At 43.9% G+C, this 27,169-nt stretch overlaps 1 protein-coding gene across 1 annotated transcript; it reads right to left on the reverse strand.

Moving 5' to 3' along the window:
• Positions 1 to 410: 410 nt before the first annotated feature.
• LOC124035804 (ankyrin repeat and zinc finger domain-containing protein 1-like) lies at positions 411 to 26,891 on the reverse strand. Its single transcript, XM_046349605.1, has 9 exons — positions 26,762 to 26,891; positions 20,821 to 20,949; positions 20,314 to 20,441; positions 17,211 to 17,313; positions 15,838 to 16,043; positions 13,781 to 13,890; positions 11,919 to 12,072; positions 7,347 to 7,569; positions 411 to 676 (listed from the first exon to the last, which is right to left on the reverse strand). Exons 2-9 carry the CDS (start codon positions 20,930 to 20,932, stop codon positions 411 to 413), a joined length of 1,302 nt encoding a protein of 433 aa, XP_046205561.1. The 5' UTR covers positions 20,933 to 20,949; positions 26,762 to 26,891.
• Positions 26,892 to 27,169: the final 278 nt, after the last annotated feature.

Below are 27,169 nucleotides of genomic sequence, written 5' to 3' on the forward strand. Positions count from 1 at the left end.
AGACCGGCAGGCAGACAGACCGACAGGCAGAGTTAGGTTATGACCTCACCCTCTTCATGTTGTATCGTCGTCTTCCCCTTGGGTTTCCTCCTCCCCTGGTTTTTCTCTCCTCCTCTCTCCTGGTTACTGTCTTCAACAGCAGCAGGAGACCCCACAGCTTCCCTGTTACTTAGACCTGAACACAGAAAAAAATGGTTTTGTAGCTTTTGAAAGATTATCAAGTGATAGAAGGTCCTGTTGTAGAAATTATATGAATTAAACAGATATCCTAAACATCACCCTATTCCCTATAGGCCCTGGTCAGAATTAAACAGATATCCTAAACATCACCCTATTCCCTATAGGCCCTGGTCAGAAGTAGGGCACAATACAACACACAGGGCATAACTAACTCTACAGACCCGTCTCCCTCACCTCTGTCCTCTGTCCTGTCGTCTCCTCTTCTTCCTCCTGGCAGGGTAGATCTCATGCTCCCGGAGGTCCAGAGTTCCCAGAGTCACCTCCACCGTCTCCAGCTCCTCTCCTGAACTCTCCTCCTCCTCCACTAGAGGGTGCTGTTGTCTCCTAGGGGTGCTGTTGTCTCCTAAGGAAGGTTCTGGCTGAGCCACAGGTGTACGTGCCTTCTTCCACACTTTGTTAGAGGGACTCAGGATGTCGGAGATGTCAGTGTCTTTACCTGCGGTTTGGGATAGATTAGTAAATTAACACTTTGTCAGCCTCTCAGAATGGAAGCTCAGGAATGTCCATAAGTGCATTCAGACAGTATTCAGACCCATTCACTTTCCCCACATTTCCTTACAGCCTTATTCTAAAATGGATGAAATAGTTTTTTTCCTCATCAATCTACATACAAAACCCCATAATGATAAAGCAAAAACAGGTTTTTAGAATTTGTTGCAAATGTATTAAAAATAAAAACTGAAATATCACATTTACAGGGATAAAGTTCAGACCCTTTACTCAGTACTTTGTTGAAGCACCTTTGTCAGCGATTACATCCTTGAGTCTTCTTGGGTATGACGCTACAAGCTGGGCACACCTGTATTTGGGGAGTTTCTCCCATTCTTCTCTGCAGATCCTCTCAAGCTCTGTCAGGTTGAATGGGGAGCGTTGCTGTACAGCTATTTTCAGGTCTCTACAGAGATGTTCAATCGGGTTCAAGTCCAAGTTCTGGCTGGGCCACTCAATGACATTCAGAGACTCCAAACGTGACGCTTGGCATTCAGGCCAAAGAGGTCTCATGGTCTGAAAGAGGTCTCAGTTGCCTTTTGGCAAACTCCAAGCGGGCTGTCATGTGCCTCTAACTGAGAAGCAGCTTCCGTCTGGCCACTCTACCATAAAAACCTCATTGGTGGCGCGCTGAAGAGATGGGAGAACCTTCCAGAAGGACAACCATCCCCACAGAGGAACTGTGGAGCCCTTTATATAGACAGGTGTGTACCTTTCCAAATCATGTCCAATCAACTGAATCCAGTTGTAGAAACATCTCAAGGATGATCAATGGAAACAGGATGTGTCAGGATTGAAAACTTATGTAAAAACCTGTTGTTTTCACTTTGTCATTATGGGTTTTTGGGTGTAGATTGAGGAACAAAAATAGGTTTTAGCGTAAGGTTGTAATGTAACAAAATGTGGTCAAAAGGGGTCTGAATACTTCCAGAAAGCAACGTACATGTAGGGCAGATTAAGCCTTGCCCAAGACTGAAAACTGCTTTTCAACGGAGAATCTAGATTTTAATACTAGGCTTAAAGTGATGGTAGGAAAGTGTCCCGTAGATTAAACTCGTACCATATATATTTAGAGTGGAGAGGACATTGTGTAGAATAAACTCGTACCATATATATTTATATATTTAGCGTGGAGAGGACATTGTGTAGAATAAACTCGTACCATATATATTTATATATTTAGAGTGGAGAGGACATCGTGTAGATTAAACTCGTACATATATATTTATATATTTATATTTAGCGTGGAGAGGACATTGTGTAGATTAAACTACCATATATATTTAGAGTGGAGAGGACATTGTGTAGAATAAACTCGTACCATATACCATATATATTTAGAGTGGAGAGGACATTGTGTAGATTAAACTCGTACCATATATATTTATATATTTAGCGTGGAGAGGACATTGTGTAAAGATTAAAGTGTGGAGAGGACATTGTGTAGATTAAACTCGTACCATATATATTTATATATTTAGAGTGGAGAGGACATTGTGTAGATTAAACTCGTACCATATATATTTATATATTTAGAGTGGAGAGGACATTGTGTAGATTAAAACCATATATATTTAGTGTGGAGAGGACATTGTGTAGATTAAACTCGTACCATATATATTTATATATTTAGAGTGGAGAGGAGAGGACATTGTGTAGATTAAACTCGTACCATATATATTTATATATTTTAGCGTGTGGAGAGGACATTGTGTAGATTAAACTCGTACCATATATATTTATATATTTAGTGGAGAGGACATTAGATTAAAGTACCATATATATTTAGTGTGGAGAGGACATTGTGTAGATTAAACTCGTACCATATATATTTATATATTTAGAGTGGAGAGGACATTGTGTAGATTAAACTCGTACCATATATATTTATATATTTAGCGTGGAGAGGACATTGTGTAGATTAAACTCGTACCATATATATTTATATATTTAGAGTGGAGAGGACATTGTGTAGATTAAACTCGTACCATATATATTTATATATTTAGCGTGGAGAGGACATTGTGTAGATTAAACTCGTACCATATATATTTATATATTTAGCGTGGAGAGGACATCGTGTAGATTAAACTCGTACCATATATATTTATATATTTAGCGTGGAGAGGACATCGTGTAGATTAAACTCGTACCATATATATTTATATATTTAGAGTGGAGAGGACATCGTGTAGATTAAACTCGTACCATATATATTTAGAGTGGAGAGGACATCGTGTAGATTAAACTCGTACCATATATATTTATATATTTAGCGTGGAGAGGACATCGTGTAGATTAAACTCGTACCATATATATTTAGTGTGGAGAGGACATCGTGTAGATTAAACTCGTACCATATATATTTATATATTTAGAGTGGAGAGGACATCGTGTAGATTAAACTCGTACCATATATATTTATATATTTAGAGTGGAGAGGACATCGTGTAGATTAAACTCGTACCATATATATTTATATATTTACAGTGGAGAGGACATCGTGTAGATTAAACTCGTACCATATATATTTATATATTTAGCGTGGAGAGGACATCGTGTAGATTAAACTCGTACCATATATATTTATATATTTAGCGTGGAGAGGACATCGTGTAGATTAAACTCGTACCATATATATTTATATATTTAGCGTGGAGAGGACATCGTGTAGATTAAACTCGTACCATATATATTTAGAGTGGAGAGGACATCGTGTAGATTAAACTCGTACCATATATATTTAGAGTGGAGAGGACATTGTGTAGATTAAACTCGTACCATATATATTTATATATTTAGAGTGGAGAGGACATCGTGTAGATTAAACTCGTACCATATATATTTATATATTTAGAGTGGAGAGGACATCGTGTAGATTAAACTCGTACCATATATATTTATATATTTAGAGTGGAGAGGACATCGTGTAGATTAAACTCGTACCATATATATTTATATATTTAGCGTGGAGAGGACATTGTGTAGATTAAACTCGTACCATATATATTTATATATTTACAGTGGAGAGGACATTGTGTAGATTAAACTCGTACCATATATATTTATATATTTACAGTGGAGAGGACATCGTGTAGATTAAACTCGTACCATATATATTTAGAGTGGAGAGGACATCGTGTAGATTAAACTCGTACCATATATATTTAGAGTGGAGAGGACATTGTGTAGAATAAACTCGTACCATATATATTTAGAGTGGAGAGGACATTGTGTTGATTAAACTCGTACCATATATATTTAGAGTGGAGAGGACATTGTGTAGATTAAACTCGTACCATATATATTTATATATTTAGCGTGGAGAGGACATCGTGTAGATTAAACTCGTACCATATATATTTAGAGTGGAGAGGACATCGTGTAGATTAAACTCGTACCATATATATTTAGAGTAGAGAGGACATTGTGTAGATTAAACTCGTACCATATATATTTATATATTTAGAGTGGAGAGGACATTGTGTAGATTAAACTCGTACCATATATATTTATATATTTAGAGTAGAGAGGACATTGTGTAGATTAAACTCGTACCATATATATTTATATATTTAGAGTGGAGAGGACATTGTGTAGATTAAACTCGTACCATATATATTTATATATTTAGAGTGGAGAGGACATTGTGTAGATTAAACTCGTACCATATATATTTATATATTTAGAGTAGAGAGGACATTGTGTAGATTAAACTCGTACCATATATATTTATATATTTAGAGTAGAGAGGACATTGTGTAGATTAAACTCGTACCATATATATTTATATATTTAGAGTAGAGAGGACATTGTGTAGATTAAACTCGTACCATATATATTTATATATTTAGAGTGGAGAGGACATTGTGTAGAATAAACTCGTACCATATATATTTATATATTTAGAGTAGAGAGGACATTGTGTAGATTAAACTCGTACCATATATATTTATATATTTAGAGTAGAGAGGACATTGTGTAGATTAAACTCGTACCATATATATTTATATATTTAGCGTGGAGAGGACATTGTGTAGAATAAACTCGTACCATATATATTTATATATTTAGAGTGGAGAGGACATTGTGTAGATTAAACTCGTACCATATATATTTAGAGTAGAGAGGACATTGTGTAGATTAAACTCGTACCATATATATTTATATATTTAGAGTGGAGAGGACATTGTGTAGAATAAACTCGTACCATATATATTTATATATTTAGAGTAGAGAGGACATTGTGTAGATTAAACCATATATATTTAGAGTAGAGAGGACATTGTGTAGATTAAACTCGTACCATATATATTTATATATTTAGAGTAGAGAGGACATTGTGTAGATTAAACTCGTACCATATATATTTATATATTTAGCGTGGAGAGGACATTGTGTAGAATAAACTCGTACCATATATATTTATATATTTAGAGTGGAGAGGACATTGTGTAGATTAAACTCGTACCATATATATTTAGAGTAGAGAGGACATTGTGTAGATTAAACTCGTACCATATATATTTATATATTTAGAGTGGAGAGGACATTGTGTAGATTAAACTCGTACCATATATATTTATATATTTAGAGTGGAGAGGACATTGTGTAGATTAAACTCGTACCATATATATTTATATATTTAGAGTAGAGGACATTGTGTAGATTAAACTCGTACCATATATATTTATATATTTAGAGTAGAGAGGACATTGTGTAGATTAAACTCGTACCATATATATTTATATATTTAGAGTGGAGAGGACATTGTGTAGATTAAACTCGTACCATATATATTTATATATTTAGAGTGGAGAGGACATTGTGTAGATTAAACTCGTACCATATATATTTATATATTTAGAGTAGAGAGGACATTGTGTAGATTAAACTCGTACCATATATATTTATATATTTAGAGTAGAGAGGACATTGTGTAGATTAAGGACTGTAGATTAAACGTACCATATATATTTATATATTTAGAGTAGAGAGGACATTGTGTAGATTAAACTCGTACCATATATATTTATATATTTAGAGTGGAGAGGACATTGTGTAGATTAAACTCGTACCATATATATTTATATATTTAGAGTAGAGAGGACATTGTGTAGATTAAACTCGTACCATATATATTTATATATTTAGCGTGGAGAGGACATTGTGTAGAATAAACTCGTACCATATATATTTAGCGTGGAGAGGACATCGTGTAGATTAAACTCGTACCATATATATTTATATATTTAGAGTAGAGAGGACATTGTGTAGATTAAACTCGTACCATATATATTTATATATTTAGAGTGGAGAGGACATTGTGTAGATTAAACTCGTACCATATATATTTATATATTTAGAGTAGAGAGGACATTGTGTAGATTAAACTCGTACCATATATATTTATATATTTAGAGTAGAGAGGACATTGTGTAGATTAAACTCGTACCATATATATTTATATATTTAGAGTAGAGAGGACATTGTGTAGATTAAACTCGTACCATATATATTTATATATTTAGAGTGGAGAGGACATTGTGTAGATTAAACTCGTACCATATATATTTAGCGTGGAGAGGACATTGTGTAGATTAAACTCGTACCATATATATTTATATATTTAGAGTGGAGAGGACATTGTGTAGAATAAACTCGTACCATATATATTTAGCGTGGAGAGGACATTGTGTAGATTAAACTCGTACCATATATATTTATATATTTAGTAGAATAAACTCGTACCATATATATTTAGAGAGGACATCGTGTAGATTAAACTCGTACCATATATATTTATATATTTAGAGTGGAGAGGACATTGTGTAGATTAAACTCGTACCATATATATTTATATATTTAGCGTGGAGAGGACATCGTGTAGATTAAACTCGTACCATATATATTTATATATTTAGCGTGGAGAGGACATTGTGTTGATTAAACTCGTACCATATATATTTATATATTTAGCGTGGAGAGGACATTGTGTTGATTAAACTCGTACCATATATATTTATATATTTAGAGTGGAGAGGACATCGTGTAGATTAAACTCGTACCATATATATTTAGAGTGGAGAGGACATCGTGTAGATTAAACTCGTACCATATATATTTAGAGTGGAGAGGACATCGTGTAGATTAAACTCGTACCATATATATTTAGAGTGGAGAGGACATTGTGTAGATTAAACTCGTACCATATATATTTATATATTTAGAGTGGAGAGGACATTGTGTAGATTAAACTCGTACCATATATATTTATATATTTAGAGTGGAGAGGACATCGTGTAGATTAAACTCGTACCATATATATTTAGAGTGGAGAGGACATCGTGTAGATTAAACTCGTACCATATATATTTAGCGTGGAGAGGACATCGTGTAGATTAAACTCGTACCATATATATTTAGCGTGGAGAGGACATTGTGTAGATTAAACTCGTACCATATATATTTATATATTTAGCGTGGAGAGGACATTGTGTAGATTAAACTCGTACCATATATATTTATATATTTAGAGTGGAGAGGACATCGTGTAGATTAAACTCGTACCATATATATTTAGAGTGGAGAGGACATCGTGTAGATTAAACTCGTACCATATATATTTAGCGTGGAGAGGACATCGTGTACTCTCTTTATCTCTCTGAAGGTGGCTCTGCGTGTGGGGAAGGGCAGTGTTCTGATCCGAGGGTCCTTCTTGACCAGCGGAGCCGCTTTACCCCCCAAGAACAGGGTTTTATTATGGCTGGGCGCCCGCAGGAAGATGGCACTGGCGTCAGTCAGGTGGTCAGACCAGCTCTCCAGTAAGTCCTGGATCTCCTGTAAGCAGAGGAACTACTGATTAGATCAATTACAACCAGCAACAATGAAGCTGCGAGCAGCCATTAAACACACACCACATCTTCGAGCTGAAAGACGATGGCGAGAGCTTACCCACCATGTTGCACAATGATTTAAATCAATAAGTCAATAAATCAATAAGTCAATAAGTCAATAAGTCATCGCTTTAAAATCTGTCTGGGAAGTGGCAAATCCAAACGGCCTACTTCATGCAAATCATTTTGAATGCGTTTCCTAAGTTATGTACAAATCATTTTTCAGTGTTTCAGGGTTTTATTTGACTGTTTCCAACATACTTGGCCTGGTATTGTATGGTGACAACTAGAAGTAGAACCCCCCCCCCTTAGACTATAAAAAGGATTTTAAAACAGTCAGATAAACATCTTTAATACAGACTAGCTCAATAATTGACAAATGATCCAATGGACAAGTTTGCACCTCCTGTTTAGCTCTGTGGCCCAGGTGGACTGTGTCACGCCCTGGTCTTAGTATTCAGGTGGACTGTGTCACGCCCTGGTCTTAGTATTCAGGTGGACTGTGTCACGCCCTGGTCTTAGTATTCAGGTGGACTGTGTCACGCCCTGGTCTTAGTATTCAGGTGGACTGTGTCACGCCCTGGTCTTAGTATTCAGGTGGACTGTGTCACGCCCTGGTCTTAGTATTTAGGTGGACTGTGTCACGCCCTGGTCTTAGTATTCAGGTGGACTGTGTCACGCCATGGTCTTAGTATTCAAGTGGACTGTGTCACGCCCTGGTCTTAGTATTTAGGTGGACTGTGTCACGCCCTGGTCTTAGTATTCAGGTGGACTGTGTCACGCCCTGGTCTTAGTATTCAAGTGGACTGTGTCACGCCCTGGTCTTAGTATTCAGGTGGACTGTGTCACGCCCTGGTCTTAGTATTCAGGTGGACTGTGTCACGCCCTGGTCTTAGTATTTAGGTGGACTGTGTCACGCCCTGGTCTTAGTATTCAGGTGGACTGTGTCACGCCCTGGTCTTAGTATTCAGGTGGACTGTGTCACGCCCTGGTCTTAGTATTCAGGTGGACTGTGTCACGCCCTGGTCTTAGTATTTAGGTGGACTGTGTCACGCCCTGGTCTTAGTATTCAGGTGGACTGTGTCACGCCCTGGTCTTAGTATTCAGGTGGACTGTGTCACGCCCTGGTCTTAGTATTCAGGTGGACTGTGTCAAGCCCTGGTCTTAGTATTCAGGTGGACTGTGTCACGCCCTGGTCTTAGTATTCAAGTGGACTGTGTCACGCCCTGGTCTTAGTATTCAGGTGGACTGTGTCACGCCCTGGTCTTAGTATTCAGGTGGACTGTGTCACGCCCTGGTCTTAGTATTCAGGTGGACTGTGTCACGCCCTGGTCTTAGTATTCAGGTGGACTGTGTCACGCCCTGGTCTTAGTATTTAGGTGGACTGTGTCACGCCCTGGTCTTAGTATTTAGGTGGACTGTGTCACGCCCTGGTCTTAGTATTTAGGTGGACTGTGTCACGCCCTGGTCTTAGTATTTAGGTGGACTGTGTCACGCCCTGGTCTTAGTATTTAGGTGGACTGTGTCACGCCCTGGTCTTAGTATTCAGGTGGACTGTGTCATGCCCTGGTCTTAGTATTCAGGTGGACTGTGTCACGCCCTGGTCTTAGTATTCAGGTGGACTGTGTCACGCCCTGGTCTTAGTATTTAGGTGGACTGTGTCACGCCCTGGTCTTAGTATTCAGGTGGACTGTGTCACGCCCTGGTCTTAGTATTCTGTGTTTTCTTTATTATTGTGGTTAGGCCAGGGTGTGACATGGGTTTATTTTGTGGTGTGTTTTTGTATTGGTAGCTGACCGTTTGTTGTTTTGTTCATTTTTCACTATCATTAAATCAAAAATACCACGCTGCATTTTGGTCCGACTCTCCTTCGACGGAAGAAAACCGTAAGAGACTGTTTGGGCTTCTCGGTCATGAAGAGGAATACATGTGCAGAGGTTTCTTATTAACAAACATGTTTCACTAACGATACCAGGCCAAGTATCACCATGCCAACGATACGATACCAGGCCAAGTATCACCATGCCAACTATACGATACCAGGCCAAGTATCACCATGCCAACTATACGATACCAGGCCAAGTATCACCATGCCAACGATACGATACCAGGCCAAGTATCACCATGCCAACGATACGATACCAGGCCAAGTATCACCATGCCAACGATACGATACCAGGCCAAGTATCACCATGCCAACGATACGATACCAGGCCAAGTATCACCATTCCAACATTTAACTAACGATACCAGGCCAAGTATCACCATTCCAACATTTAACTAACGATACCAGGCCAAGTATCACCATGCCAACATTTAACTAACGATGCCAGGCCAAGTATCACCATGCCAACCATACGATACCAGGCCAAGTATCACCATGCCAACCATACAATACCAGGCCAAGTATCACCATGCCAACGATACGATACCAGGCCAAGTATCACCATGCCAACGATACGATACCAGGCCAAGTATCACCATGCCAACGATACGATACCAGGCCAAGTATCACCATGCCAACGATACGATACCAGGCCAAGTATCACCATGCCAACGATACGATACCAGGCCAAGTATCACCATGCCAACGATACCAGGCCAAGTATCACCATGCCAACGATACGATACCAGGCCAAGTATCACCATGCCAACGATACGATACCAGGCCAAGTATCACCATGCCAACGATACGATACCAGGCCAAGTATCACCATGCCAACATTTAACTAACGATAAGATACCAGGCCAAGTATTTCACTATAATACTACACCTGTTGTATTTGGCACGTGACAAAAATGTATTTGATTTGAAAATGAAATGGACCTGTGCATACAAGAGACTAGTTGCTGTTGCTTAAATGTAATTCATAAACAAAGCTGACTTGATAAACATTTTATAACACCAGGTTCTTTAGGCTATCTGAACGGTTGGTATCATAACGTTCTTTGTACTGCGATATATATTTTAAAAAATAACTTTTATTTAACTAGGCAAGTCAGTTAAGAACAAATTCTTATTTTCAATGACGGCCTAGGAACAGTGGGTTAACTGGTCTAGGAACAGTGGGTGAACTGGTCTAGGAACAGTGGGTTAACTGGTCTAGGAACAGTGGGTTAACTGGTCTAGGAACAGTGGGTTAACTGGTCTAGGAACAGTGGGTTAACTGGTCTAGGAACAGTGGGTTAACTGGTCTAGGAACAGTGGGTTAACTGGTCTAGGAACAGTGGGTTAACTGGTCTAGGAACAGTGGGTTAACTGGTCTAGGAACAGTGGGTTAACTGGTCTAGGAACAGTGGGTTAACTGGTCTAGGAACAGTGAGTTAACTGGTCTGTGAACAGTGAGTTAACTGTCTAGGAACAGTGGGTTAACTGGTCTAGGAACAGTGGGTCAGGGGCAGTTAACTGGACAGATGTGTTCCTTGTCAGGAACAGTGGGTTCAATCTAGCAACCTTTAGGAACAGTGGGTTACTGGTCCAACGCTCTAACCAGTGGGTTAACTGGTCTAGGAACAGTGGGTTAACTGGTCTAGGAACAGTGGGTTAACTGGTCTAGGAACAGTGGGTTAACGGTCTAACCACTGGGCTACCTAGGCTGGTTACTAGTCCAACACTCTAACCACTGGGCTACCTGCTGGTTACTGGTCCAACACTCTAACCACTGGGTTACCTGCTGGTTAACTGGTCCAGTGGGTTAACTGGTCTAACCACTAGGCTAACCTGCTGGTTACTGGTCCAACAGTGGGTTAACCACTGGGTTACCTGCTGGAACTAGTCCAACGCTCTAACCACTGGGCTACCTGCTGGTTAACTGGTCCAACAGTGGGTTAACCTAGGAACTGGGCTACTGGTCTAGGAACAGTGGGTTAACTGCCTGTTCAGGAGCAGAACGACACAGATTTTCAACCACTAGGCTACCTGCTGGTTACTAGTCCAACACTCTAACCACTAGGCTACCCTGCCGCACCAGATATTACCATGGAAACCTTCGTCATTGTTCGGAGGTAGAACCTAAACGTCCTCTGTTGGACAATACGTGGAAATAGTGGCTGCAACTTCCTCTGGTCCTTTAAAGGGGAGCAATGTGCCACCATCAGGTCAGATTATCATCACATGAAGGGTGTGGCCTGTGAAATAGCGCCACTGTGTGGTCAAACAGAACATTGCGTTCATTCATGTGTGTGCAAGAGAAGATCCTACTTTAACTTATAGTAGTTCTGGCTAATCAGAGGAAAACGAAAATGTGTTAGTTAGTTAGTCCAGACACATCAAAATAAGAGTAGTTGTGTTGCCTTGACGAGCGCAGATTCGTTGTATCGCCTCAGGGCAGCTCCGGCTGATTTAGGAGCATGACTGCTGTTCTTAGCATCTCTCAGACCCTGGGCTGTCCCCCGTTTGGCCCTTACAGTGTACCGATGGAACGTCTTGTGCTGCAACACCTCTCTCCTGGAACAGCAGAGATGGGGGAGATTAATCATCTTTTAGTACTGAGAGGAAGACCTACATTCAGAAAGACCCCTTGACCTTTTCCCACATTTTGTTACAACTTTATTCTAAATTTGATTAAATGTTTTTTTCCTCTCCTGACCAATCTACACACAATATGCTGCAGAAGTGTTTTGGTCCCCTTCTCCAGATCTGTGCCTCGACACAATCCTGTCTCTGAGCTCTACGGACAATTCCTTCGACATCATGGTTTGGTGTTTGCTCTGACATGCACTGTCAACTGTGGGACCTTATATAGACAGGTGTGTGTCTTTCCAAATCACGTCCAATCAATTGAATTTACCACAGTTGGACTCCAGTCAAGTTGTAGAAACATCTCAAGGATGATCAATGGAAACAGGATGCACCTGAGCTCAATTTCGAGTCCTATTGATCATCCTTGAGATGTTTCTCCAACTTGACTGGAGTCCACCTGTAGTAAATTCATTTGGGGGTCTGAATACTTATGTAAATGTGATTTGTGTAAACATTTATCACATAAATGTGATAAATGTTTTTTTAAAATAAAATTTGCAATGTAGTGCCCTACCTACCCAGGGCACTACCCCCTACAAAAGGACAAGGACACCTACCCAGGCACTATTCCCTACCCCTACAAAAGGACAAGGACACTACTTTATACCCTGAACCCAGGACACTATTCCCTACACAGGACACTACTTTATACCTGAACCCAGGACACTATTCCCTACTTTATACCTGAACCCAGGACACTATTCCCGACACAGGACACTACTTTATACCTGAACCCAGGACACTATTCCCTACACAGGACACTACTTTATACCTGAACCCAGGACACTATTCCCTACTTTATACCTGAACCCAGGACACTATTCCCGACACAGGACACTACTTTATACCTGAACCCAGGACACTATTCCCTACACAGGATTCCCTACTTTATACCTGAACCCAGGACACTACTTTATACCCTGAACCCAGGACACTATTCCCTACTTTATACCTGAACCCAGGACACTATTCCCTACACAGGACACTATTCCCTACTTTATACCTGAACCCAGGACACTATTCCCTACACAGGACACTACTTTATACCTGAACCCAGGACACTATTCCCTACTTTATACCTGAACCCAGGACACTATTCCCGACACAGGGCACTACTTTATACCTGAACCCAGGACACTATTCCCTACACAGGACACTACTTTATACCTGAACCCAGGACACTATTCCCTACATAGGACACTACTTTATACCTGAACCCAGGACACTATTCCCTACACAGGACACTACTTTATACCTGAACCCAGGACACTATTCCCTACTTTATACCTGAACCCAGGACACTATTCCCGACACAGGGCACTACTTTATACCTGAACCCAGGACACTATTCCCTACACAGGACACTACTTTATACCTGAACCCAGGACACTATTCCCTACTTTATACCTGAACCCAGGACACTATTCCCTACACAGGACACTACTTTATACCTGAACCCAGGACACTATTCCCTACACAGGACACTACTTTATACCTGAACCCAGGACACTATTCCCTACACAGGACACTTTAGAACTGAGCCCAGGGACCCACTGCACCATTTAGAGAATATAGTACCATTTGAGCCCACTATAGCAATAGAGAATATGAAGCCAGGCTTCTCATCACTGACCCTTGAAACACGGCTCCAGCGAAGTGTCCACCACCTGCCATCAGAATGACCCACGTAGTCTTGTTACTGAGACTTTGTAGAGAGGCCACCAGGTCTTCCTCTATGGCAGACTGAAATGCACATAGTCTTGTTAACGAGACTGTAGAGAGGTTACATACACCATGCTTGTGTTCCCAGGTCTTCCAAAGTTGTTCTATGGCAGACTGAAATGCATATAGTCTTGTTAACGAGACTGTATGAGAGGCCACACCATGTCAAATCAAGCAATCATATTGGTTACATATACACATATTTAGCAGATAGCAAGCTGTTATAGTGAAATGCTTGTGTTCCAAGCATGTAGTAGTATCTTAACAAAGAAATAACACAAAAATACGTAATCATGTCTGCAAAGTTGTTTAGGAGCTACAAGCAGAGCTGTCATGTCTTAGGAGCTACAAGCAGAGCTGTCATGTCTTAGGAGCTACAAGCAGAGCTGTCATGTCTTAGGAGCTACAAGCAGAGCTGTCATGTCTTAGGAGCTACAAGCAGAGCTGTCATGTCTTAGGAGCTACAAGCAGAGCTGTCATGTCTTAGGAGCTACAAGCAGAGCTGTCATGTCTGTCATGTCTTAGGAGCTACAAGCAGAGCTGTCATGTCTTAGGAGCTACAAGCAGAGCTGTCATGTCTTAGGAGCTACAAGCAGAGCTGTCATGTCTTAGGAGCTACAAGCAGAGCTGTCATGTCTTAGGAGCTACAAGCAGAGCTGTCATGTCTTAGGAGCTACAAGCAGAGCTGTCATGTCTTAGGAGCTACAAGCAGAGCTGTCATGTCTTAGGAGCTACAAGCAGAGCTGTCATGTCTGTCGGTGCCATCTTACGGTCTTCCTCTATGACTGAAATGCAGAGTGGATTAAATCAGGTGTCAAAAAGTTCCTTTTGACTCATCATCCATAACGCCAAGAGTCTTGATGAACATCCAGGTGCTTTTTGGAAGACATGGGTCCCATTATGTCTGGAGAAAAGCAAGCACTGCATTCCACAGTGAGCTGAAGAGCAGCAGGGTCATTCAGCAAGACAATGACCCCAAACCCAAAATCAAGTCTACATGAAAATGGTTAAAAAGCAACACGTGAAGTTTTGGAAAAGTCCAGATCTAATCCCAATAGAGATGTTGTGGCAGGACCTGAAACGAGCAGTTCATCCTTGAAAACCCACACATGGAATTGGGCCAGACTTCCTCCACAGCGACGTGAGAGACTGATCAACAACTCCACAGGAAGTGGTTGGTTGGAGTCGTTGCAGCTACAGTAAATTCCTCCACAGCGACGTGAGAGACTGATCAACAACTCCACAGGAAGTGGTTGGTTGGAGTCATGTCTTAAGCAGAGCTGTTGCAGCTAAAGGTGGACTGATCAACAACTACAGGAAGTGGTTGAAGTCTATGACTGAAATGCAGAGCTAAAGGTGGACTGATCAACAGCTCCACAGGAAGTGGTTGGAGTCATTGCAGCTAAAGGTGGACTGATCAACAGCTCCACAGGAAGTGGTTGGTTGTAGTCATTGCAGCTACAGTAAATTCCTCCACAGCGACGTGAGAGACTGATCAACAACTCCACAGGAAGTGGTTGGTTGGAGTCGTTGCAGCTAAAGGTGGACTGATCAACAACTACAGGAAGTGGTTGAAGTCGTTGCAGCTAAAGGTGGACTGATCAACAGCTCCACAGGAAGTGGTTGGAGTCGTTGCAGCTAAAGGTGGCACAACCAGTTAATGAGTGAAAGGGGGCCATTACTTTTCACACAAGGGCATTGGGTGTTGCGTACCTTTGTTTATGAAATAAGTACATGATTGTTGTGTTATTTGTCCACTAAGGTTCACTTGATCTATTATTAGGTTTTAGATGAAGGTTTGATAATTCAGTATCAAAAATATGGAAAAGTAGATCAAATTACAAATACTTTTTCGCAGCACTGTAACTCAATCATATGACATACAACCCATTCTTCATTCATTTCTCAAGGGAGGCTGATTATTTTGTGTTAAAAAAAAAAGAGTCCACAAGTCCGTCCGAGTCTCACCTTGCTCTGCAGAACACAGCGGTAGACAGCCAGGTACTGCCCCTGAGAGTTCTGGAACACGACCCGGTTGGAGAGGCGACGGAAGGATTCCGCTTCTAGAACACCGTGGTCCTTCTGTAGAGGAGCAGCCTCTGTGTTCTCCACAGCCCAGTCACTGTCTGGTTCCTCGTCCTCCGAGTCAGAACCTGAGATGCTAGACATGTCTCCTGTGGACAGAACAAATTCATTTGTACAAATAGAGTAGAATGAAGAAGAGACAAGGGTTGCACCCTATATAGTGCACTGCTTTTGACCAGCACTTATGGTTGAAAGTAGTGCACTAAAGAGGGAATAGGGTACCATTAGACACAACCCAAGTCTTTTCCATTGTTGATACTGATTTGCTCTGTCCACAGGAGACATGTTAGGCAAAAACTAAGTTAAGATTTTTTTATTTGAAATTCAATTTAGTTTCAGTAATAATGCATAAGGTGATGGGTCAGGTCACGTTAGGTTTAAAGGTAGACTCAGCGAGATTACATAGACGCACCAAGTCGTAGTGGGTCAATTCCCGTAGCTAGCACCAGTGTTGAAGGGAGTCCGGTCTCCAGACCACATATCGACTGTCTCGGTGTTGCCTTGTCTCTGTCTCGGACTCTGTCTCGGACAGTGAGGACTCGTAATTTCTTCCTCAGACCAGTGGAGTAAAACCTCCATTCAGTAGGTGTATAAACTCACATCGCCTGGCCAAATATATACACTCCTTTCATGAAGCATTAGTACCGGTGGCCAACCTATCTATCGGGGGCCCTACGGTGGCCAACCTATCTATCGGGGGCCCTACGGTGGCCAACCTATCGGGGGCCCTACGGTGGCCAACCTATCGGGGCCCTACGGTGGCCAACCTATCGGGGCCCTACGGTGGCCAACCTATCGGGGGCCTACGGTGGCCAACCTATCGGGGGCCCTACGGTGGCCAACCTATCGGGGGCCTACGGTGGCCAACCTATCGGGGCCCTACGGTGGCCAACCTATCGGGGCCCTACGGTGGCCAACCTATCGGGGGCCTACGGTGGCCAACCTATCGGGGGCCCTACGGTGGCCAACCTATCGGGGCCCTACGGTGGCCAACCTATCGGGGCCCTACGGTGGCCAACCTATTAATAGTAATAATAATTATAAAAAGAATAATCGTGAAGACATCAAAACTAATGAAATAACACATATGGAATCATGTAGTTAAACAAATCAACATGTATTTTATATTCTTCAAAGTAGCCACTCTTTGCCTTGATGAGGTAGTTACGTCAGGCCGTCTCCCATGACAACCTTAACATTAACATAGAGTTGCTGATTTGGTTCTGAGTGCCCAGATTAGATGCGTGGTGACTCACCTCCACCGGTCTTCCTCTCAAACTCCTCCACTGTGGCTGGGGTTTTACCAGATGGTCTCTGCCTCAGGTTGAAACGGTGCCAGTCAAGCTTGTAGTGCTCCATCTGAAAGTAAAAATTACACTCCACATCTAAATCACTGACTAGTACCACACCGACTGACTAGTACCACACCGACTGACTAGTACCACACCGACTGACTAGTACCACACCGACTGACTAGTACCACACCGACTGACTAGTACCACACCGACTGACTAGTACCACACCGACTGACTAGTACCACACCGACTGACTAGTACCACACCGACTGACTAGTACCACACCGACTGACTAGTCCCACACCGACTGACTAGTCCCACACCGACTGACTAGTCCCACACCGACTGACTAGTCCCACACTGACTAGTACCACACCGACTGACTAGTACCACACTGACTAGTCCCACACTGACTGACTAGTCCCACACCACTGACTAGTACCACACCGACTGACTAGTACCACACTGACTAGTCCCACACTGACTAGTCCCACACCGACTGACTAGTACCACACCGACTGACTAGTACCACACCGACTGACTAGGACCACACCGACTGACTAGGACCACACCGACTGACTAGTACCACACCGACTGACTAGTACCCACCACTGACTAGTCCCACACCGACTGACTAGTACCACACCGACTGACTAGTACCACACCGACTGACTAGTACCACACTGACTAGTCCCACACCGACTGACTAGTACCACACCGACTGACTAGTACCACACCGACTGACTAGTACCACACTGACTAGTACCACACTGACTAGTACCACACCGACTGACTAGTACCACACCGACTGACTAGTACCACACCGACTGACTAGTCCCACACCGACTGACTAGTCCCACACCGACTGACTAGTACCACACCGACTGACTAGTACCACACCGACTGACTAGTACCACACCGACTGACTAGTACCACACTGACAAGTACCACACCGACTGACTAGTACCACACCGACTGACTAGTACCACACTGACTAGTCCCACACCGACTGACTAGTACCACACCGACTGACTAGTACCACACCGACTGACTAGTACCACACCGACTGACTAGTACCACACCGACTGACTAGTCCCACACCGACTGACTAGTCCCACACCGACTGACTAGTCCCACACCGACTGACTAGTCCCACACTGACTGACTAGTCCCACACTGACTAGTACCACACCGACTGACTAGTCCCACACTGACTAGTCCCACCGACTGACTAGTCCCACACTGACTAGTCCCACACTGACTAGTCCCACACCGACTGACTAGTACCACACCGACTGACTAGTACCACACCGACTGACTAGTACCACACCGACTGACTAGTACCACACCGACTGACTAGTACCACACCGACTGACTAGTACCACACCGACTGACTAGTACCACACCGACTGACTAGTACCACACCGACTGACTAGTACCACACTGACTAGTACCACACCGACTGACTAGTACCACACCGACTGACTAGTCCCACACTGACTAGTACCACACCGACTGACTAGTACCACACTGATTGACTAGTACCACACTGACTGACTAGTACCACACTGACTGACTAGTCCCACACTGACTGACTAGTCCCACACTGACAGACTAGTCCCACACTGACTGACTAGTCCCACACTGACTGACTAGTACCACACTGACTGACTAGTACCACACTGACTGACTAGTACCACACTGACTGACTAGTACCACACTGATTGACTAGTCCCACACTGACTGACTAGTCCCACACTGACTGACTAGTACCACACTGACTGACTAGTACCACACTGACTAGTACCACACCGTCTGACTCTGGGCCAGTAGATAAAGGAGACCGTCTGACTCTGGGCCAGTAGATAAAGGAGACCGTCTGACTCTGGGCCAGTAGATAAAGGAGACCGTCTGACTCTGGGCCAGTAGATAAAGGAGACCGTCTGACTCTGGGCCAGTAGATAAAGGAGACCGTCTGACTCTGGGTCAGTAGATAAAGGAGACCGTCTGACTCTGGGTCAGTAGATAAAGGAGACCGTCTGACTCTGGGTCAGTGGATAAAGGGCCTCATCTGACTCTGGGTAAGTGGATAAAGGGCCTCATCTGACTCTGGGTCAGTAGATAAAGGACCTCATCTGACTCTGGGTCAGTAGATAAAGGGCCTCATCTGACTCTGGGTCAGTAGATAAAGGACCTCATCTAACTCTGGGTCAGTAGATAAAGGACCTCATCTGGTATCGTTAGTAAAATGTTGGAATGGTGATACTTGGCCTGGTATCGTATCGTTGGCATGGTGATACTTGGCCTGGTATCGTATCGTTGGCATGGTGATACTTGGCCTGGTATCGTATTGTTGGCATGGTGATACTTGGCCTGGTATCGTTAGTAAAATGTTGGAATGATGATACTTGGCCTGGTATCGTATCGTTGGCATGGTGATACTTGGCCTGGTATCGTTAGTAAAATGTTGGAATGGTGATACTTGGCCTGGTATCGTATCGTTGGCATGGTGATACTTGGCCTGGTATCGTTAGTAAAATGTTGGAATGGTGATACTTGGCCTGGTATCGTATCGTTGGCATGGTGATACTTGGCCTGGTATCGTTAGTAAAATGTTGGAATGGTGATACTTGGCCTGGTATCGTATTGTTGGCATGGTGATACTTGGCCTGGTATCGTATTGTTGGCATGGTGATACTTGGCCTGGTATCGTATCGTTGGCATGGTGATACTTGACCTGGTATCGTATCGTTGGCATGGTGATACTTGGCCTGGTATCGTATCGTAGGCATGGTGATACTTGGCCTGGTATCGTATCGTTGGCATGGTGATACTTGGCCTGGTATCGTATCGTTGGCATGGTGATACTTGGCCTGGTATCGTATCGTTGGCATGGTGATACTTGGCCTGGTATCGTTAGTTAAATGTTGGTATCGTAACACTAACCGGGAATCTATAGAACATGGCTCAAAGATGCCGAAAAAACAATATAATATTAAAAATGGGTGAATCTCTCCTTTATGGTCTCTGGTCAGTCCATCCCAACCCTCAGTCAGTTATTCACCTGCTCCTCCCGGGTGTCGAAGGGGCACTGGCAGGCCGAGCACACCATCCTGTCAGACACATCTCTACCCAGGCTGCTCTCTGGCTGTTTATCATCCTGGAGATCCTCCTTGGGGCACACAGTCACTCCTGTTAGGATGACATACATACAGGACTTGAGTAAATGGGAGATAAACTATACCGAACTGAAAATATGCAACCATTTCAACGAATTTACAGACTTAATGTTCATATAAGGAAATCAGTCAATTGAAATAAATCTATGGATTTCATATGACTGGGCAGGGGCGCAGCCAAATTTGTGCACAAAATTTGAGAGAAATAAGCTTTTTGTGAGTATGGAACATTTCTGAGATCTTTTATTTCAGCTCTTGAAACATGGGACCAACACTTTACATGTTGAGTTTATATTAATGACTATTTACATGACAAACAAACAACCGGGGCACAAATAACTGCTTTCAGGATGTACAACAGCCATAGACATGGCTTACAACTAGCTACCCACCATGACTGTGTTCAGGAGGCTCATGAACACTGGTAACTTCTCTGACCTCCTGTAGAGCAGAGTCTTGAAGACAGTACTCAAACACGGAGCGGTGTTCTGGACCTGCGGTCATTGTGGACTCCGGAGCATCTGAAGAGCATCAATATGAGAGTGAGAATCTGGAACTACTACAGTAGCTAGATCAACGTTTGTAACTACTACAGTAGCTAGATCAACGTGTAACTACTACAGTAGCTAGATCAACGTGTAACTACTACAGTAGCTAGATCAACGTTTGTAACTACTACAGTAGCTAGATCAACGTGTAACTACTACAGTAGCTAGATCAACGTGTAACTACTACAGTAGCTAGATCAACGTGTAACTACTACAGTAGCTAGATCAACGTTTGTTACTTCTACAGTAGCTAGATCAACGTTTGTCACTACTACAGTAGCTAGATCAACGTTTGTTACTTCTACAGTAGCTAGATCAACGTTTGTTACTTCTACAGTAGCTAGATCAACGTGTAGCTACTACAGTAGCTAGATCATAGCGGACTAAACTCCATGGTGAATGAAGTGTCTGGTGACTCCACCAGAGTGGAGCAGAGACCAGGCGTAGTGGAATCTAGCTCCGAATACAGGGTCAACACGTACATGCTTTAATTGATGAAACACATACCGTGTACCTATGTTTGTTGAAATCCATACTTTGTCAGTAGACGTTAATACATTCTCCCAACAGTTTGTTCATAGCTGTAGCTCTTAAGATGGCAACTCGGCACAAATGCGCATGTGCCAATTGAATCTCAACAAGGAAACAGTAGTTGTTTCTGACTAACTTTAATTTGAAACAAAAAAGTATGGATTTCAGTAGAAAAAGAAAGGCACTTAACTACAAAAGAAAAACATGGGTACTAATAATAATAATATATGCCATTTAGCAGACGCTTTTATCCAAAGCGACTTACAGTCATGTGTGCATACATTCTACGTATGGGTGGTCCCGGGAATCGAACCCACTACCCTGGCGTTACAAGCGCCATGCTCTACCAACTGAGCTACAGCTACGCTCTAACCACTAGGCTACCTGTTGGTTACTAGTCCAACGCTCTAACCACTAGGCTACCTGCTGGTTACTAGTCCAACGCTCTAACCACTAGGCTACCTGCTGGTTACTAGTCCAACGCTCTAACCACTAGGCTACCTGCTGGTTACTAGTCCAACGCTCTAACCACTAGGCTACCTGCTGGTTACTAGTCCAACGCTCTAACCACTAGGCTACCCTGCTGGTTACTAGTCCAACGCTCTAACCACTAGTCTACCTGCTGGTTACTAGTCCAACGCTCTAACCACTAGGCTACCTGCTGGTTACTAGTCCAACGCTCTAACCACTAGGCTACCTGCTGGTTACTAGTCCAACGCTCTAACCACTAGGCTACCTGCTGGTTACTAGTCCAACGCTCTAACCACTAGGCTACCTGCTGGTTACTGGCCCAACGCTCTAACCACTAGGCTACCTGCTGGTTCCTAGTCCAACGCTCTAACCACTAGGCTACCTGCTGGTTACTAGTCCAACGCTCTAACCACTAGGCTATCTGCTGGTTACTAGTCCAACGCTCTAACCACTAGGCTACCTGCTGGTTACTGGTCCAAAGCTCTAACCACTAGGCTACCTGCTGGTTACTAGTCCAACGCTCTAACCACTAGGCTACCTGCTGGTTACTAGTCCAACGCTCTAACCACTAGGCTATCTGCTGGTTACTAGTCCAACGCTCTAACCACTAGGCTACCTGCTGGTTACTAGTCCAACGCTCTAACCACTAGGCTACCTGCTGGTTACTAGTCCAATGCTCTAACCACTAGGCTACCTGCTGTAACGTAACAATGAGGAAGAATTTAAGGGGCCTGAATACTTTCCGAATGCACTGACGCACGACTCGTTCCTCAAACAGCACATCCTGATTGTACTCAAATCTGACACGAGCACCTTTTACAGTCTCGGAAAGGTTTTTTTTTAGCATTGTTGGTGTAGGATATTTCATGGAATGGCGTATGTTCCCCACAGACTGTAAAAAAGGTATGATTTTGACCATATAGTTAATGGGCAGAGTTTCGAAAATGCAACTAGCCAAGATTGTACACGAGCACAGAGTTTGAGAACAATTGGCATTTATCAACGGTTATCTCCTACCAGTGTGTGTACGACGCTCGTAGGATTGTTTGATAAATCCCACTTTCTCTGCGTATGAACATTATACATTCCGTTCGTTAAGTAGTATTTTAGTTTCTATGCAACATGAATAAATTAGGCAATAGTGTGCAACTGCAGCCCGCAATTCAGGGCGTTTCCGCATGTGGGCATTCCCATTGGTTCCTGCATGAACACCTTCACCCCCCTCAAGCTCCCCAGTGGTTCCTTCAGGAACACCTTCACCCCCCTCAAGCTCCCCATTGGTTCCTTCATGAACACCTTCACCCCCCTCAAGCTCCCCATTGGTTCCTTCATGAACACCTTCACCCCCTCAAGCTCCCCATTGGTTCCTTCATGAACACCTTCACCCCCTCAAGCTCCCCATTGGTTCCTTCATGAACACCTTCACCCCCTCAAGCTCCCCATTGGTTCCTTCATGAACACCTTCACCCCCTCAAGCTCACCATTGGTTCCTTCATGAACACATTCACCCCCCTCAAGCTCCCCATTGGTTCCTTCACCTTCCCCCCCTTCAAGCTCCCCATTGGTTCCTTCATGAACACCTTCACCCCCCCCTCAAGCTCCCCATTGGTTCCTTCACCCTCACCCCCCCCTCAAGCTCCCCATTGGTTCCTTCATGAACACCTTCCCCATTGGTTCCTTCATGAACACCCCCTCAAGCTCCCCATTGGTTCCTTCATGAACACCTTCACCCCCTCAAGCTCCCCATTGGTTCCTTCATGAACACCTTCACCCCCTCAAGCTCCCCATTGGTTCCTTCATGAACACCTTCACCCCCTCAAGCTCCCCATTGGTTCCTTCATGAACACCTTCACCCCCTCAAGCTCCCCATTGGTTCCTTCATGAACACCTTCACCCCCTCAAGCTCCCCATTGGTTCCTTCATGAACACCTTCACCCCCCTCAATCTCCCCATTGGTTCCTTCACCCCCCACCTCAAGCTCCCCATTGGTTCCTTCATGAACACCTTCACCCCCTCAAGCTCCCCAGTGGTTCCTTCATGAACACTTTCACTCCCCTCAAGCTCCCCATTGGTTCCTTCATGAACACCTTCACCCCCTCAAGCTCACCATTGGTTCCTTCATGAACACATTCACCCCCTCAAGCTCCCCATTGGTTCCTTCACCCCCCTTCAAGCTCCCCATTGGTTCCTTCATGAACACCTTCACCCCCTCAAGCTCCCCATTGGTTCCTTCACCCTCCCCCCCCTCAAGCTCCCCATTGGTTCCTTCATGAACACCTTCACCCCCTCAAGCTCCCCAGTGGTTCCTTCAGGAACACCTTCACCCCCCTCAAGCTCCCCATTGGTTCCTTCAGGAACACCTTCACCCCCTCAAGCTCCCCAGTGGTTCCTTCAGGAACACCTTCACCCCCTCAAGCTCCCCAGTGGTTCCTTCACGAACACTTTCACTCCCCTCAAGCTCCCCATTGGTTCCTTCATGAACACCTTCACCCCCTCAAGCTCACCATTGGTTCCTTCATGAACACATTCACCCCCTCAAGCTCCCCATTGGTTCCTTCACCCCCCTTCAAGCTCCCCATTGGTTCCTTCATGAACACCTTCACCCCCTCAAGCTCCCCATTGGTTCCTTCACCCTCCCCCTCAAGCTCCCCATTGGTTCCTTCATGAACACCTTCACCCCCTCAAGCTCCCTCAAGCTCCCCATTGGTTCCTTCATGAACACCTTCACCCCCTCAAGCTCCCCATTGGTTCCTTCATGAACACCTTCACCCCCTCAAGCTCCCCATTGGTTCCTTCATGAACACCTTCACCCCCTCAAGCTCCCCATTGGTTCCTTCACACCCCCCCTCAAGCTCCCCATTGGTTCCTTCATGAACACCTTCACCCCCTCAAGCTCCCCAGTGGTTCCTTCATGAACACCTTCACCCCCTCAAGCTCCCCATTGGTTCCTTCATGAACACCTTCATTGGTTCCTTCATGAACCCCCCCTCAAGCTCCCCATTGGTTCCTTCATGAACACCTTCACCCCCCTCAAGCTCCCCATTGGTTCCTTCATGAACACCTTCACCCCCTCAAGCTCCCCATTGGTTCCTTCACCCTCCCCCTCAAGCTCCCCATTGGTTCCTTCATGAACACCTTCACCCCCTCAATCTCCCCATTGGTTCCTTCATGAACACCTTCCCCCTCAAGCTCCCCATTGGTTCCTTCATGAACACCTTCACCCCCTCAAGCTCCCCAGTGGTTCCTTCAGGAACACCTTCACCCCCTCAAGCTCCCCAGTGGTTCCTTCAGGAACACCTTCTCCCCCCTCAAGCTCCCCAGTGGTTCCTTCAGGAACACCTTCACCCCCCCAAGCCCCCATTGGTTCCTGCATCAACAATATTTTTGGTGATGTAAAATATATTTCACAGCGGTTTAGATGGTATAATGATTCTCCACTAGAATCCTATTTTGACACAAACTGACATGTATTGCTGTTGTTTGTCCCCAATTATGTTTGTACCCTGTGTTGTGCTGCTACCATGCTATGTTATTGTCTTAGGTCTCTTTTGATTTATTTATTTTTACAGGTTAAACCACAACTGAGAGAGCCAAACACCACATCTTGGTTGTACTCAACCAAGTAAGTTAAGAACAAATTCTTATTTAGAATGACGGCCTACACCCGTAGTGTTGTCTCTCTCGTTGTGATGTGTGTTTTGTCCTATATTTGTACTCCCCGTTCCCGCAGGAGGCCGTTTGGTAGGCCGTCATTGTAAATATGAATTTGTTCTAAACTGACTCGTTAAATTACGGTGAAATTCAAACAGGCTTACTATTAGGGTTTCAGCAACCAGGAAATGGAGGAGCGATTTCTGCAGTACAACTCTATAAAAATGGACCAATAGAAGTCTAAAGAGGGGTTCCTGCAGCTGCAGAGGTGCCCACATTAAGGAGGGGTTCCTGCAGAAGCAGAGGTGCCCACATTAAAGAGGGGTTCCTGCAGATGCAGGGGTGCCCACATTAAGGAGGGGTTCCTGCAGAAGCAGGGGTGCCCACATTAAAGAGGGGTTCCTGTAGATGCAGGAGTGTCCACATTAAGGAGGGGTTCCTACAGAAGCAGGGGTGCCCACATTAAAGAGGGGTTCCTGTAGATGCAGGAGTGTCCACATTAAGGAGGGGTTCCTACAGAAGCAGGGGTGCCCACATTAAGGAGGGGTTCCTACAGAAGCAGGGGTGCCCACATTAAGGAGGGGTTCCTACAGAAGCAGGGGTGCCCACATTAAGGAGGGGTTCCTGTAGAAGCAGGGGTGCCCACATAAAGGAGGGGTGCCCACATTAAGGAGGGGTTCCTGCAGATGCAGGGGTGCCCACATTAAGGAGGGGTTCCTGCAGAAGCAGGGGTGCCCACATTAAGGAGGGGTTCCTGCAGAAGCAGGAGGGTTCACATTAAGGAACACACAGAATTGCACCTTTCTCAAATGATGTCCCTGTTTCTGCTACACTCTGTTCGGGCACTTCCTCCACCATGGAGTGGAGTTTAGTCCGTTTTCTACTTCAGAGATTGGTTATAATCATCTAGCAAACTATGTCATATTTACATTTGATGTTGAAACACCCACTTTATTTAATTTTGTCTAACGTTACGTGAATAAACGTACCACGTGTAAAAGAGTGAACTATCTGAGCTAGCTATGGTGGTTGCTACTAGTTAGCTAGCTAACATTAGCCATATCAATCAATGGCAACGTGTGACCATAGTAGCTAGCTAATTTCCAGATGTGTTGTTGTTTTAAAAACGTACCAAATTGATTCCACGTCTTGTCGATGTTGAATAAAGACAAATTCTATAGTTACCAGTTTGATAGCGCTCTACCTACACTATTTGGCTGACAGATTGAGCAACTTCTTCTATGATATAATGGCGGTCCGAAAACAAACGTTAAAAGTGCATTGCGCCACCTACCGTGCTGGAGTGTGTGGTCAATCACGGTAAACAACATGTCATAATCCTCCTACCAAACTCAGTACTTCTGAGAAAATAAAAAACCCTAATAAATTATAATAGGCCCTCCCCCATCCCCAAAATCCCTTCCAACCATGTCCAACATCAACCGGTGGCACTGGTTGGCAAGCATGTGATTGGTTTGGTCTGGTCAATGAAACAGTGGAGAATGTGTTATATTGTTGTAGGTACGTTGAAGAGAGGGAA

This window comes from Oncorhynchus gorbuscha, linkage group LG01, assembly GCF_021184085.1.
Source record: "Oncorhynchus gorbuscha isolate QuinsamMale2020 ecotype Even-year linkage group LG01, OgorEven_v1.0, whole genome shotgun sequence".
Taxonomy (NCBI): Eukaryota; Metazoa; Chordata; class Actinopteri; order Salmoniformes; family Salmonidae; genus Oncorhynchus; species Oncorhynchus gorbuscha.

Bases quoted from the DNA above. Each gene is read 5' to 3' on its own strand.
- LOC124035804 (XM_046349605.1), bottom strand. From the start codon at position 20,932: ATGACCGCAGGTCCAGAACACCGCTCCGTGTTTGAGTACTGTCTTCAA. The intron at 20,442-20,820 runs GTGGGTAGCTAG...TCATCCTAACAG, and splicing joins GCCTCCTGAACACAGTCATG to GAGTGACTGTGTGCCCCAAG. The intron at 13,891-15,837 runs GTGAGACTCGGA...TGTGCATTTCAG, and splicing joins GCTGTGTTCTGCAGAGCAAG to TCTGCCATAGAGGAAGACCT.